General features: G+C 38.8%; 1 protein-coding gene across 2 annotated transcripts in view; it reads left to right on the top strand.

Annotated features, from left to right (window-relative positions):
* The first annotated feature begins 3,694 nt into the window (after positions 1-3,694).
* The window catches only part of LOC119728606 (refilin-B-like), a 30,393-nt gene continuing 16,905 nt past the window's right edge, over positions 3,695-17,182 (top strand). The window contains exon 1 of one of the 2 annotated variants that reach the window (XM_038200915.1): positions 3,695-4,256. In XM_038200915.1, the coding sequence (XP_038056843.1) occupies positions 4,212-4,256 (45 nt within the window). In that variant the 5' untranslated portion in view covers positions 3,695-4,211. Of the gene's footprint in view, positions 4,257-14,541; positions 14,702-17,182 lie in introns of those variants that run through there. The other variant, XM_038200908.1, reaches the window with a different exon arrangement.

Here is a 17,182-nt window from a genome sequence, read left to right as displayed (position 1 = left end):
ATAATCACACTATTCTTGCGATTTTTGTTAAAGATTTTTTTTCACCATGTACATGTATGGTTGAAAAGCTATACTGCACTACATTGCAAAAAAAAAAGCCCAAATATTAAAGATAAGTAAGTAGGTTAAAATTCTCGTCAAAAGTGGGTTTCCTTCTTTTTGCACCAACCTGTAGTGTCGATTTAACACTATTTTTAAACATGTTTTGGCATTTCCTTATAAAGTGACAAGGCAGAATGTCTTTTGAAACTTTCTCAAATGCTGACTTTCAATGACATCATTATTTTAAAAAAAAATCACCTTAATGTCCACAAGAAGTATTCCAATCCCGATTTCAGGTTTTTACGCTGTATCCAATGAGTATTTGTCACAACTGTATTAAACCAGTATTAAAATCAATCTGTATTTAAGTAATACTGTACAAAAGTAAATAGTGTAAAATAAATGTACATATTTATTATTATATAAAAAAGAAGTCATATATTATGAGATTTTAACCAATTTTAATCGAGGAAAGGATGAGAAACAAAGCATTTTAATATTTTTAAACTTAGTGTAAATTGTAGTATTCAAAATCATCAGAAAAATTTAGAGATTTTTTTTTTTTATTCTACCCAGCTTTTTTTTTTATGGTGCTGAGTGTGAGAGTATATCTCGCCATGTTTCCCTGTCAAGAATCGTTCTCCTAATTGAGAGATTTGAAAATTTGTCCACATTTAATTGATTTGATTTTTTCTCACCCATTTTTTTCCCTCCAAATTTGATAGAATTTACCGGTTTAACTTTTGCCAATTTGGGATTGGTTTTTGTATCAAATCAAGTTATTACCAGTAAGTCATGTAAATTCTGTGATTTATTTATTTATACAAAAAGTGGAGTAACAACAACAAGTATTAAAATCACATAATTTCTCTGACCGTAACAATACAATGCCTTTGTTGGTTGAATTCTGCTTTCATATAAATTTTCCTTGTTATCAATATCTGCTTTGAATTCCAAATCCTGAATTTTCAAATTTAAAATGTCACATTAAATTTTACACCCCCCCCCTCCCCAATGCATTATTTATTAATCCTGTTTCTAAATATCCTACAGCCCACTAACTTCAAGGTTTAAAATTTTAAAGAATGATTGTGATTTCTTGCCATCCAAGTTTTGGGCCAAGTCTGTAATGTATGCATTAAATTCTCCCCTTTCTTTTTATCAAACCATGTTGTACAAAATGCCAAGTCGATTGTACAATAAATCTCCGGTGTGTAGTTTTTGTACTATGGAGGCGAATGTTTGTTTATGTATTCTGTGTTTTCTGTGGACATCTCTGGCATACGTGAATAAACAGAAAAAAATATGATTCGATGGTTATTGAATTGTTCTTGCCGGCTATTGTTTATTTTTGTGATGATTGTTTATTATTATTTTATGTCTGACATAAGCCTTTAATTAGGTTGATGGCAATTTCAGTTTCATTGCGCATATTTGATTTTCGAAAAGTGCAGGTATGTACAATTCAAGGTTGAGTGAGATGGCGATAAAAGTTGCACTTTCACTGCACTTTTTCCCGATTGTGATTTCGGTACCGCAAGAGGGCGCTAGAACAATTTCAAATGCAGATGAAATCGAAGGAAATTGAGTTCTAGAGAGATAAGGTTGAGGAAAATAATTGCTTCCTGTTATTAATTATCGGAAAACTTGAAGCTTTAGAAGAAAAAAGACTGACTGGAATCGCGATCCTGAAGTAAATCCTTGTTTAACTTTTTTAAACAAACAAAAACTTACTGCACTGATAATTGTTCAGCTATCAGCTACCAATCGTTTATGCGGAAGCTACGAAGTACGATGCCTGTCTGGTTCACGTTTTGGTTGTATTAGAATCAATATTTCATTTCGAAACCCCAAAACATGATGTAGTGACCTAGTCATTCATGTAATTACTCATTCGAACAAAAGAGTGCATTTTCAGAAGTCGAATCCTATAGCCAGGCATGAGATTTTTCAGACTTTTGTCTGAATTCAGACTATTTGAATCTGAGAGAAAGGCATTATCCGAGTATAGAAAAATATGCATCTTTGAGACTTTTCATTCAAGTTTCAGACGTGTTTTTTTTTTAATTTGACAAACTCATCCCTGTATAGCTGACTAGAACTGAGACCCAAAATGGTTTAATTGGCACCGCCAGAATAGTAAAATAAGTTGGTTTCCCCTTTAATGGACAATGGACAAACTATATATTACTTGTTTATTCATGTACAGAAAGCAATACTAGTTATGAATTTTGCCCCTTTTGTAGAATGCGATTACAGTGTATATCGCGTGATTGATTTTACAATAACAAGTAGTCTTTTGTTAAAATGTTTGATTTGTCATTGCTATAACAGGTGCGTTAAAAAAATACATTTTTGAGGTGCGAGTTGTTTTAAATTTCGGGAATGATGGAGGAAATGAAACGGCACCTTTGTGTGGGTCAGCAGTGACGGTGTGGTATAGCAATCACAGAAAACTACAATTCATCTTTGTACTTTCGTTCAGGAAACGGCCAATTAGCAAGGCTGGGAAATATCTGCGCAGTCACATGACACAGACAGCGCGCTATGAGTATTGTCCGGCAGATATTGTCATTGGTAAGGATACAAATCGCCACACTTTTTTTGCATTGTTAACTGTTCGCGGAACAGCTGGTGTCCCGGATTTCACGCTGATGGCGGAAACTGATCGCTTTATTATCGGCATCGATCTGCTCGGGTTTTTGTTTTTGCGGTCGATCAAAAGTGCACGTGAAGATACCAGCTCATTAGCATAAAATTACCATAAAATGAAGCTGTGTGCTTAAAGGGGCTCACTAAAGTAATAACTCTAATAATTATTAACAGAAGCACGTCTTAACATGTAAATCCAACACGACAGGACAAGGCTATAATAAAGCTGGGCCTAGGGAGCACAGAAGGTAATTCAACTGATTCAAAAAGACTGTCATTAAAAATCCACAAATCGCTGTGACTTGACTTAATTATCGCCTACGCATTTATCATGAAAGTTCATCGGAACCACACGGCGCCAGAATAATGCACAATGTAGACGGAGAAGATGTTAGTTACAAGACATACAATGTGTGTACCAGTGAATAGACAAGCCCGTCGAGAAGCTGGTACCAGTCTAGCCACAAGTTCCAATGAACACTTTACCTTACTTTCGATTTAATATGGCCGACTCGTGAGACCAGCATAAATACGACATTCTAAGATGTGGGTTAAGTTATATAATTAACGTGTTGTAATTATGCAAAATAAAGGTAAAGGGAATATGACACGCAATAATAACTGTCTTATATTACTAATGGAAATTGCGTTGAAAAGACAGTTTCATAACTGTTTTCTTTTCTTCCAAAAAGTACAGTCCATGAAACAAAATTACAAAAACATTACAACAAGTAATTTGAATTTATGCAATCATTTAGCGCGGTTTTCCCAACCATAATATAAATCTCCTGTTTTGTGTTTGATATATCTTCGAAGATCAATTAAACATAAATTATATAATAATGAAATAATAATACAGTCGTCTTGCTCATTCAATAGACCAAGTATTTTGTTAACCATGTTGCTCCTTTAAGCACCAGGCCAGCATCTATTTATAGCTCGCCACGCGAGAGTGAACCAACCGCCTTTGTTTGGTCGCATGCGGGCTGAACGTGTACGTGTGTATTTTCGTCCGGTCTCTCGAAGTATAAACACAAGCACGTGGCACACGAGCGCATTCAAACTGCGCAGACAGTTTGCTAAACTTAGCTCACCATTTCTCGCACATAAAGGACTCTTTGGCCGTTGTGAAACACTGCAGTTGAAAAGAAATAGTCTACCAGTGGATTTCTATCAGGATTTGGTCAAAAATTTGAAACACCGGAGATGTGGAGTGCTTTTTTTATGATTTCGTGAAGTGTCGTCTGCTCCGATGTCAGTGTAGTAGAACACAGTGAGCACTACATGTGTACGTGTATGCATTGTGTGTAATATTAATATCCAACCTTTTTTGTGAGTGAAGGCATTGCTATTTCATCTGGACGCACATTTTGAGTAAACTGCTGCAATTTCTTGAGGAAAAAGTCATACAATCTGCTGCGGCCCACTCTCAGTGGTATTTTGCTCCGGTGACGAATCTACCATTATAAGACTAGAGATCTCAAACTTGTCTTGGACGATTGTTGAAGGCACCGAAGATGGTTTTCATCCCACTACAGCGGTCCATCCTGAAAATAAGACAGGTAAGATTTTTTTTTATATTTTAAAAACTATAAAAAAAAAATTATGAAAAGGGAACTTAATTATGTAATCAGTCATAAACGTTTCGGGAAAAAAACTCTTTATGTTGTTGTTGGGTTTTTTTTTTACAAATTATCTTAATTGATGTAGGCCTACTGAGCCTGGCTTTATGCAAGCCGTGCCCTGCCATTGCTTAAATTTACGAGGTATACTTTTTGTCGTGTTTGTATCTGTGTTTGCATGGAAATTATAAAAAATAAAATCACTATGGGTCAACTTCGAGGAAAGTAAATACATATAATGGTATTGCACTTTGAAAGTTCGCTTAGATTCATTGTTCAAATTTGGAATGAACGGTGACTGATAAGTGCATGGTTCGGCTTGAGTAACCGAGTGAAATGGAATTTTATTTGAGGTTCTGTGGTATAATCCAGCACTTTTGTTGTTAAAAAATTGCAGGGGGTGGGGGGGGGAGACAAAAGTGAAACAGAATCCCACGTTCCAGCAGAAAGACAAAAATTATCTGTAGATAAAGATAAGTCCAGTGTGAGTGACTGAGAACGGAAGTTGTTAAAGGTTTGCTCTGGGTCAGTAAAAAAAAAAAAAGGTTGATGTTCAAGGTCATGACTCTGTGTTGCCAGCACGATGGGACTATTCTGTTGTGGTAGCATAAGTAAAAGCATTTTGGTACTTTGTGTGCAGACCGTAAAGACATTTGAAAAAAATTGTCCAAATTGAATATGACATGCATGCTTGACTATACTTTCCGTTGGGAACAGAATAGGTTGCCAAAATTTTAGATGGGACAAATGTAAACCATATAGGCCTACTGGTATCAATATAATTATGGCTGTAATATTATAAGCCATGATAATTTCGTCCAGGAAATACTGAATTTGACAGTCATGTGCAAATTGAGATAAACTTAATTTCCGTAGGCCTAGTACAAGTTTTGGCACTGGGCTGTTTCTACTGGAAGAAAATGAAAAAATATGCAACTTTCATTGCATATGCGACATATGCGACCTGCATATGCGACCTCAGCTTGTGAGTCCAGATGTTGAACCTACGGTGTAGGCCTATTACTGGGGCGAACCAACAAGATTTTTTATTAACTTTCCCCTCCCCCCCCCTCTCAAAAAGGTAAATTCCAATGGGTATTGTTCGAAACGTTTTCCTTGCTCAAATACTGTTGCTGTCAACAAGCACGGTCATCTTGCCATTAACCAATGAGGACACATGCATTTGACCTCTGTCAAGGGAAAGGTCACCGAGGTCAAAGGTCAACTGGCCCCTATTCCAACGCCGGTGAACTCAACTAACCCCAAATAACCCCACAGGGAACAAAATCCATTATCACTTCTGAAAGCCCATGCCACTTTAGACCAATCCAAACAACCTGAAAGCCCATCGTTTCAGATTCCCATGCAGGCTGATATTATTTTGAAGGGGAAAAAACCTTAGATCTTCGAAGATTTTTAGCGTGGTACCATCTTAACTGTCAAGTTATACTGCTAAGTTAGCGTGATACATAGGCTATCTGTTTCCACCTGAATTTAAAAAAGAAGGGTCAACTTTTTCTTCGGACCAGTTCCAATCATCTTGCTGAGCCCTTACCCATCGTTCCACGCCCGCTGCTAAATTCAATCTTTCCCCGGTTACCGTCCTCTGATCCTCAGTCATCATGATCCATTTTTAAACATCTCTGGGCCTTGACATTTGTCAGTCTGCCCCCCCCCCCCCCCCCCCCCCCCCCCCCCCCCCCCCACACACACACACCCACCCGCGCGCGCCCCTAGAACTTTAGAGAGAAGAACCATTTTAAATCGTTGTGCTGCGCTTTGACAACGATGTGTTCAAACACCGCACTTGGTTTTTCGTCAACTGTTCAAACAAGAAAACATGCCAACAAAGCAATGATTACTGCAGGATATGCACTCCAAACCTGTCTGGGGAGTTTGTAATTTCCCCCAGGGCTATTGCTGCTGTTTATTACATCACAATAGTGAATCGCGCAAGCCATAAACCCAAGTACATTGTACACTGACACCTGACACCGCGTGTTGCACTATTATGTTACCTTGAACCACGTTTTAATTGCCGTGGAGCGGTGACAAAGGGGAGTTGCACTAGCGCCCATTCCCCCCCCCCCCCTCCAAAAAAAGTAGGCTGATACCCCTGACCCCCAAACCGTCCATGGATATACGGCAGATAAGAAACGAGTTGACCATATATGGACATTCTTGAGGAAGCCAGGGGTACAGCCCAAAAACTTGGAGACAAAGAAGTACCATATAGCTAGTGGACCCTCTATATCTGTGGCACTTTCTAGTTGAGCAGTGAAGATATTGTGTAGACAAAGGGAACATGAGCATCCTTCTCACCTTTGTATCTTTTTGATTCTTGAATGCAGATGGCTTAAAACTTAATTACATTATGGTCGGCGTCCATGCATGCCGAGCCAAAGTTTGACCACTTCTTGCCGTTTTTTCCCGGTGCTGTTTACTGTATGGTCAAGACTGGACGACTTCTCTGTCATTGTAAATATTTCTTTGGGTTTGATGTAAGTTATCTCATCGGAGGGCAGTATTTCCTGCATGGTACATCAAAGAAAAGTTCAGCCAATAATTACTGCTGGGGTCAAAACTGACATAGATACCCTGTCAGTTTACAAACGAGCCGACCAGGTGTCAAAATGCAATCGTACCTCCACCTGCGTCCACTAGTTTCGCGTATGCCTTCGCAAATCTCTTTTTTTTCTAGTGAAGTGGGCAATATTATAATTTATATAATGAATATTTCTCCTTGTTCCAATGCACTTTCCATTGGCCTGCTCTTTCTCTAAGGCCGTATAGACTGCTTCGTCCAAGTTCTGTGAAATTGAAAAGGAGGTTCCGCCAAAAGGGTTCCTCCAGGTCCCGTGCCCTCCCCCTCCCCCGGAAAAGGGGGGTATGAGAGCTCGCAGGAACCAACCAACTAACCCTCAACCGTTTTAATATTTATCTATATAATTTGACAGGACCTTAGACCATGGAGCTATTAGTTAGACGTATAGGGAATTTTAGGGATGCTGAAAATAGCAGGCGCAGGCCTTGTAAATTCAAACTTCAGAAACGAATTTTAGTAAATACCAAGGCAAAATTCGACAGCCATAAACTCAAATTTATATTCTAGTTTCTCTTTCATATTATTATGGGACTACGCTCACTCCAATGACAAAGTAAACTTGAAGTTTCAGCCAGTGAAGTAATTTCCCCTTAGCGTTCTTTTCTGGAGAAATTCCAACCGAAACGGGGCACGTCTTAATTCCTAATTGGCCAGTTTACAAGAACAAAAAACCCAAGTGATAAGGAAGTGTGCAATTTTTGGCTTGGCTGGGTACGCCACACACTGACAACCATCGATTACGAACTCCGCGCTCAAATCTGGACCGGCCACATTTTGGACTTCAACTTCCGAACTTGGAATTCTCTCAAGTTTCCGGGTTGTTGTTAGGAATTTGAAGCGATGAGATAAGGGGTCAGTTCAGAGTTGTCAAAACAATGATCATGACGAATAAAATGTCGCAATGAAAATAAAATACATCTCTCTAATTTTGGCTGTTCATTATGACCAAGCATTTCAGGGCACTCCGGAAGAAGAGAACACGCCTGGCGTGTAGGCCTGTACCAAGTTTGTCCGCCCTGTACTGTTGGAATAAAAATTGAACTCAAATAGATTAATTAAACAAGCCCATGCACGAATAGATTTTTAATTCCTTTTTATTAGATCTTATGCGGAGATATTTATATTTGCAAGCGAGCAAGACATAATTAAAATACTTGTGCGAAGTGTTTGCTGTAATGATTTAAATAGGCCTTCAAATGAAATTTTATGAACCTTATGATATTATTGGCAAACAAAACCCACGCAATCCGGAGAGTGTATATGAATGGAGAGGATTGTAGAGATATCGGGAACATTATTTTGGGTCTTCATTTTGTGCAGTTTAATATAACAAAAGATTGAGCCTATAGATACCATTGATATTGACCAAAGAATTATATCCAAGACTGGAGATTAATTGTTCCGTTTTCAAAAAATACGATATAGAATTTATAATATTTTATGAAAATATAATGTGGTGCCATTTATCAAACTTGAATTGAACTCAATGAGATTCGCGAAGTCATCATGGGTTCTGCATACCGATACTTTCTGCAACTGCTGAATTGATAATGGGGCCTACCTGTCTGTGCCCCATCTACCATGTATTCCTAAATGTGATATGCGCATCACACATGTGTCCATATAAAAAGGTGTTGTCACAATTTCCGCATCAGCATTGTACGTGCCATTGCAGAATATTAGCAATTCAAACACACGTACATGTAAGTGCTATGCATATTGGACTGTCTACTTAAGATCTTTGAAGATAGGCTGTATCCTTAATAATGTAGTGAAAGATTCGATATTGAAAATAATCGCTTGTTATTGCATGACGAAAAAGCCAACAATGTTGCACAGAGAATGATAGTCCGGGGGAGGGGTGTCTTGACCGTATGTCCCTCAGGCTCCCAACCCAGTCCCTAATTATCCCCCTCCAAATTTTACCCCGCACCCTGCGAACCAATTAACTCTTAAGGTGTATGTCTACTTTACCCCCCCCCCCCCCCCCAAAAAAAAATGGCAGGAATATTGAAAACACACAGACAACATTTTAGGAACGAGCATGAAAGTTCATTTCCCGTCCCATTATTATTTCAAGTAAATAATAAGGTACATATTTGGGACTTAGATCGTATCAGGAGCATGCGACACCATCACGGTGTCTTGATAAAGAAACCGTGATGGTGTCGCAACTCCTGATACGAGCTCTGTAACTTAAGGCCCAAAAAGGTATCTGTTATTTACTTAACATTTTGGGATGTTGTAGCCTATAAGCCACAATTAATTCTCACTTGAAGACCTAAAAATATACAAAATGTGCAATTAATTCCATTTTTAAATTCTGCTTCACCGAATCCATTTGGGGGGCAATACAACCTCGCTTTTATTACATGTAGTTTTCAAAATCTCCATCTTACTAAAATCATTTAACCCTTCTCCCAATGGAATACGGAAATGTTACAGTGCTGAAATCTGTAGTTGACGCTTACATTAAAAGGATAGCTCACTTCCATGCACTCCATTTTTAGGTTGACAGAATGTCACATTCTATATAATCAGTTCGGCTATCTTACCCCACTAGACTGTATGTACCACCCCCTAAAGATTTGAGAATGGGGTTAGGGAACCAGACTACCCCACCCCCTTCCCTATGGGATGCGGAAGTTATAAGCTCGGGTTCAAATCATTATCAGAGCTTAATGAAATTGCGTTTAGAAGAAATCAAATTGTGCCAACTCAAATTCGTGCCAAGTTGCTAAAAGGTCACACGTTATGTGACTCGTACAGTACCAGGAACTGCAGCCTTTGGCAGACTTGCTAACTCGATTGATAAACAAGAAACGGAAACGAAAAGTTAAATGTGGTTTTCCGGGTGACTTTTGAACCATTTTCGTTGCAGGGAAAAAAGATATAAACTCGGAACTTCATTTATTTATTTATCTGTTGTGCCCACTGTTCGTCTATTGTCTTTGATGTAGTATCACACTGAATAACATTGTCATTGGCGTGAAAACTGCACCGAGCAACCTTAAAATGTTTGAATAACAAGGATGAATCTCGACAATTCTTTGTAAATACTTGTCATGTCTGATTACTCAGTCACAAATGTATTAAGGCGAGGCTAGCTAAGGTCAGAGGTTAAGGGGAGTGGACGAACACAGCATAAATATCGCTGTTTTATGTTTCACTGCTTTATAGATATTTTTTCCCAAAGCGATCTACATACACTCTGGTATGTGACGACAACATGTATGTGATCTCTTCATGGTGGTGATGATGGAATAGGGTGGGGCTAGCTATTAAGGGGGGACTTCAATTTCATAACAGAAGCCCCAACATACAGCCTTGAAATCCCTCTAAAAATCTGGAGGGACCCGGTAAACATTTAATTTATACGCTGTTGTCAATGCAGAAAAATGCATGTACACACCATACGTGTACGTATTTATGCATGCATGACATTATTGTGAGGGTCCAAAATATAAGGGAAAATTTGCTAAAAATATTGCGGGAACCGGGATGTTGAGAGTCTGTGTGTGGAGCTCCGGGAAATTAAATTATTCTTCTTATTGTTTAGGATTACTTGACCCGTTCAATCGTTGATGCATAACACCCCCTCCCTACCGTCTAGCACTGGTTACCGCCCATGGATTATGTCCAACACGACGCCCAACTAAATACAGGAAGGGTTCCCAATAATCATATAACCCAAACTCCATTGTTGAAGTGTTGACCCAACCCCCACTCTATCTACTGACCATCTCAAATGCCATGTCCAATTTAGCCGAGGGCGCGAGGTCAACTTGATCCTGGGGACGTGTATGATTATTAAGCCCAGTTACGTCATAGCGGTATTACGTCTTTTAATGATTGCGATAATCTCAACCTCGTGCCTTTGACGTGGCGGCTTTGCGCCTTATAATGGCGGATTTCTGGGGACACGTTTCGATGACGCGTGTCCAGATTAAAAACCCGACTTGTCGAAACTAATCAGACCCAAGTGGCGTAACGAGGGAGGCGTGCAGACTTGCCTCCCCCTCCCCCCCCCCCCCCCCCGGACAACCGTTGGATGACCGACCAAGAACAGAAACCCAGTAAAGTGCTCATTGGAGATTTTATTACCCTGCCTCTGATAGCAGTGAGTTCACCTTAGGCCAAAAAAAGAAAGTCTCCGGTTTCTGGTATGGAGCTTGCCCCAAAAGTGGTGCGGCGACGCGGCTTTTTTTTTTTTTTTTACCTGTTTTTTTTTTTTTTTTGGGGGGGGGGCTTCAAATGTCGGCTGATGACTGCAAATGGTGCCCGACTAAGCTTAGTGCAAATATATGGGAGTCCAGAGAGGCCACATAAAGCTTATTCCCGATCATAACCCCATCTAAAAACACGTTAAAATTGTGCAGCAGCAGGATTCCAGTCAAACCAGTGAGTTTGGCGGTTTTGAGACATCATCTTGTATTGAAAAAAAAAACTTTTTCATTTTGCCGACGCGCATGGCTGCGGCGACGCGCGCGCATACCAGAAACCGGAGACTTTTTTGTTTGGCCTTAGACACTTTGATTTGGTATGATGCAGTCTTTTATCTGTTTAAAAAGAGTCTGGTTGGCGTAGCGGTACTCTCTTCGCCTTCCACCGCTGCGACCCGAGTTTGAATCCTGCCTGGCCCAATATGTGGATAGGGTGTTCAGTCCCTACCTGATTACGTAGGTTTTCCTCAGAATATTCTTCAGGGGTTTTCCTCCCACATCTAAAACTGTAATTTCTTCAAATTGACTCCTCTTTACTGGGCCCCATGGGAGACCAGTGGATTCCACTGAATGGGCTACCCAGTCAAAATAAAATATGTACAAAATAATAAATCACCAGTTAGAACTCAACACACTCTCAAACTGACATATACAAAGTTCAAAATGGCAGGAAAAAAATGCGGGTTTTTAAAGGAGAGTATTAAACGCACACACAAAACTACATTGACGTCTTTTGATTTAAGTCCATTTCTGCAAAATGTCAAGTAAATTAAAGCATACTCTATTGTCGGCCTATACTTGCATGTCTGTGTACATGTGTGTAGTAAAGTTAACCCATATCAATTCAAAACGATTTAACAAAACGTACGAAATATGAAGAAAACAAAACTTTGGTTCAAATACATGTGATGTCATGTTAATTAAAAAGTGTTAATCCATTCAAACTATTTTAACATGCTTTTGATTATTTTGCAACCAGTTTTTGTTATCTAGTTAAACGGATGCAGATTTTGGTTTTTAGTTTTTGAGGTAAGAAAACCAATGTCCAGTTTATCTAGCGTGAATGAGTGTGAACATGCAGCTGAACACAATGTGTAACCCACTGGTCTCAGCGAATTTTGATTTTGTGTCCGACACCCATCAGCTTTGCGCATTATTTTATTGAAGCTGTTTCGAAGGGGCGGGCGGGTTGCTCCCCACCTCACCCAACCCCAACCACCACCACTTCTAGGCAGAGTTTTCCAATGGCAGAGCTATTTATGGCAGAGCAATGGCCCAAAAGTCTCCGATGCCACAGTGATATCTAAGTTCAACAATATACATCTGGTAAATGTTGTTCCTTCTTTGGAGTTTTATCTTTTATTAGTTATCAGTTTGCCTGTACAAATCACATCAACCGTAGATACGGGCATAATAAAGATTAACCGTCTAGTCCAGTATTCTGGTAATCGGTGTTCCGTAAGCGAGTAAACATTAATGTGCTGGTTGCCGCATGGTTTGATGGTGTGAACCTTCATGGTCTGAGGATCTGTGGATAGGCCTACATGTTGGATTTCAGGACCCATGGGCGCAACAACAATCGCACATGTCGATTGTTGATGGCGATTTGTGGCTCCTAAAAAGAATCCATGAAACCCATTAAAAGGAGAAATTATCATTTCCCCCCAAATGTTTCATTATTTATTGGGAGACATTATGTATAATTTATTATGTCACTAAAATATAGGATCTCACCTAGACCTATACAGCGCCAGCTCCTCCTTTGTTTTGCCGGTGTATAATGGAATATTAGACTCTATATATGAAATACGGAGTTCCGGTAATTGTTTGCGCATGCCGTGTATGACAGTGACAGGTCGCATTATGAGTCCATAAGGTAAAGAAAGGCCAGATTTAATGGGATTCCATTTTCATATGACACCAGCACACGATACATCTCTATTTCATTTGACGGTGTATACATGTAGTTCTAATGTAAATTTTCAAAGATTTAAAACCGATTTTTCATTTGTATTAATCCAGAAAGTAACCGATCGAATTATTATCAAAAAGCTTACTTGGAATAAAGATCGCACTGGTACTAAACACCTCGTGAAATTATTTCGTCTGGCTTGCTGTCATTTAGAAGAAATCAAGAAATGAACATGTTGGTGATTGCCAACTATTGGTCAATGAACTGATATTTGGAAATACAGATTTATACAGACAAAATCGTGTTTCGTGATAAAAAGGTTGTCCATGGTTTTTCACTGTTTTTGCGAAAAGAATAATATCCACTGAGCTGAAACTTCAACACGGACCTTAACATTGAACATTCTTCTTTGGATTTTGAGTGTTGTTATTGAAACGAACAAAACGCATGAAAGCAAATGGTCATATTAGGCCTATATATACCGTCTTTTAACATGCATACATTATGTTCGACACTCAAGATAATAACACCATTATGTTTAGAAAAATATCGTCAAGGATTAAGGATGTTTTTGTTGGGCGATCTCACAACGCTAGTAAGAATGGATGTGTTTATCATTGATATACATTTGACTGTATCTCGTGCCCAAAATTAAACTGATCCTTGTGCACTTGACCTCCGATTTTCCTTTTTTTTTCTCGAAAACCAGTCCGCCTTTCAGACCCCAGAATTTGGCCAGGTCAGTCCCTATTTTATTATCGTTTATCTCCGCATTACAATTGTAAACAGAAAACCACGGGAATAATTTAAGGACACTACAGGGCAGTTCAAAATATCGCCACTGACCCCAACAATCGTATGGCATAAAAACGAGACATAAAAATAATATTAACATCTCGTATTTCTTTGAATGGCTGTACGGGCTGTATGCGCTTGGAGACAATGCACTTTTGGCGTTCGTTGACCATAAATTTGCATAAACAGGGTTGAAGATTATTGGAATTAAAATGCCGGTCATTTCGAGCCCGAAATATGATATTCTTACATGATTATGAGTCATGAGTATTATTTTCCCGACTAAAACTGATTTAGGCTATGCGTAATACGACAAGGCAGGGTAAAAAGCCTACTGCCATTATTTATGCAAACCACACTCGTTCATCAACACCAAACTGAAAAACAGCCAAAAACATATTACCAGTATTTTTTTTGGTAATTATCATAAATCCCTAAAACTTAAAATCTCAAAATTCATTTGCATAACAATGGCACACCCGCATATCGCTAGTCTTTACTCAAGGACTCATGATAAACCCCGGGTCGGTAGCCTCTAATCAAGCAATCCTCCTCATTCAAACACGTGGGTCCGTGGCTGCGATTATGAATGCATCATCGCTCACGTACGTCAACACAGTACAATCGTATCAGCGCGTGTGTGTATGCGTGTTCTTCTATGGGATCTATACACTTGTCTCTTACTAGTATACCGCAAGAGGATGGATGCGTTGTGTCTGATCTTTTGATCAGTTAGCACAGCGGGATAAACTGGGAGAAAAATTGCCTTTTCTGCCAAAAAAAAATCATCCTTTTCAGTGGAAAGATGGTGTTGCTTGCTGTGCAGCGAGCGATCGTCTTGCTACGAACGGTAAGTGTTCCTCCATGGTGTATATATAGCTTCAGGCGTAAGCTAAACCTGTAGGATGCTATCTCTATGCATAATCAGTAGACAGTACAATATAGGCCCGTTCCGCATGCAACGGCATTGTTCGTATTGATTAAATGTTTGTGTGTTTCAAATAAAGTGTTGCGGTGATCAAACCATGTACATTCATAGACTAATGTTGCATCGATTATCAATGATTAACCATGGTTTTTTTGGTTACAGATTAATACATTGGTGAGCTATAGATGCATGGTTATGTTAATGTGTACACTGTATATTCTGTACGCGTGTACACATTGCACGGCTTGTACCATGTATGATAGTTGTTACCTTTTGTTTACTTACATGACCACTTTATCATCCTGTTCACAGTTGATTTGTTTGCTTTCGCTAGTTTAGATGACCAAGTTGAACGCTTGAACAGTTCAGTAAACGAGAATATCACAACATATTGGCACAGGTTCAGTATGTGCAGTGGATATTTGTTGTTGTTTTTTCTAGTAACGAAACAAATGCATTGGTGTTTATTTTCTAGCTTTCCAAACATTTTATTCCCTTGATTGACGGAGTATGGGATGATTCTCTGCCCATCAAACTGAACCGGAGGAATTGTAAAAGATGGACTTGTTTCTCTGCAAAATTAGTGTGATCAGAATCAGATGTCTCGCGCGTGACATATACTTAAAGATGATAACCGTGCGCTCTTCAAAAGTGGAGTTTGTTTTCTCCTAACGAATTTGTATTGTTTTGTTTTAACGCAAAACTACTTTATTCCGATTTGGGGCATCTGCCCCCCACTAGACCCAAGATCCTCTGAAAAGGGAATTCGTTTTGCGCACAAATGAACCCACCCTGCAAGAGCCGAACTATTGTCTGGCAGCCAATAATCACATTTTTGTGAAGAAATCATTCTGTAACTAGGCCTAGATTTTTCGTTCGATGTCTCATTGAAAAGTGAATGACTTTTATATTTATAAGAAAAAAAGCAACTGAAAAAAACAAACATGTTATATATATTAAATATATTTTGCTGACTAAAAACATGAAGATGAAGATGAAGAAATCTATTTTTTTGAGGTACTGTAGTGAAACTCGAGAATAACACGGGGAACTCGTATTTAAATAAAATATTTTACTGCACGCACGATCGAGTCATATTTGATGCATACAGTGTGCTATGTGTTTCGGCCTTCCAATTTTCCTTGACTGTTAATGAGAAACGCATGTGTTTATTTTATCCTCTTCAAATTGACAAGAATTAAAGCTAATACAGAAATTAGTCATCCGTTGCAATCCACCATGCGGGTTTGTACATTATGAAATCATTGGTGTATAGCCTAAACAAAATGACATAATGCACTTTCTTTTATCAATTTATGAAAAAGTGCATGTGACCTAGCACCTGTTTTCAATTAATTTGGTAATCATAGCTAGCTGTTATTATAATATCTGTTGTATTAATGGCATTTTTCTCATTAATATTAATAATAATATTAATGGGTACTTACAAAGCACACACATCCACCTAGCAAAAGGCGCTCATGGCGCTATACTAGTAAAGAAAATACACGATAAAACAAACAAGAACTAAAAACAATGTGTACTATGAACAGTCTGACAAGCAGAAGAGCTTTAATATTATGTCATGTTGTAGGCTAGATTGTGTTTATTGAGCCGTTTTGAATGAGCTGAGAGATGTGCTAGATCGGATGTTAATGGGGAGACTATTCCAAAGACGTGGTGCAGCTATACGAAAAGATATATATTAATATACATTGCTTGTTTTTCATCGGTAAACAATTTCCAGTGTTAAAAAAGAGGAAACTATTATTCCAACCTTTGGAAGATTGCTGCAAGTTGATGATACTCTCTGAAAAAAAATCTATAAATGATTGATTAAAACTTTGTATTGGGAATAGAAATTCTTCATGAACGTTTTTTTAAAAGGATAGGATAACACGTGGTTTTCGTTCTGAGCGCCACTTTGGGACTTTTTTTCATCCGATCGGCTTCAAACCTGGCACAGACTTTTAGACCACAATCTGAAAATTCAGGCTGAATCATGACGTCATGATGACGTCATCACGAGTCACGTGACGTCATCCTAAAAGGGCATTTTTTAAGGCCCTATATCTACAGAACCGGAAGTCCGATCGGGTCCAAACTCGGTATGCATGTATTCCGGAACGTGTTGTAGACAAAAATTGCAGTGACGTCTGGATGACGTCATCGTGTGATTTTATATAAAAATATTCAATGTTTGAACCTTTTAGGTATATCTCATCAACGGAACGTGGTAAATACAAAATCGCTTTTGTAATAGGTTTGTTAGGTCTTAATTATATAGATAAACACAATTTTGAAAAATGTGTGACGTCACCCCGCCCTGCAGCTTGGGCCTAGGACGCTGGGCCGGGAAGGGCTGGCGAGCTTCACAGAATCTTGTGAGGGACGGTGGGGATG

The sequence above is a fragment of the Patiria miniata genome, unplaced genomic scaffold (assembly GCF_015706575.1).
Source record: "Patiria miniata isolate m_02_andy unplaced genomic scaffold, ASM1570657v1 HiC_scaffold_1, whole genome shotgun sequence".
Taxonomy (NCBI): domain Eukaryota; kingdom Metazoa; phylum Echinodermata; class Asteroidea; order Valvatida; family Asterinidae; genus Patiria; species Patiria miniata.
This window is presented reverse-complemented; position numbering and strand designations above follow the sequence as displayed.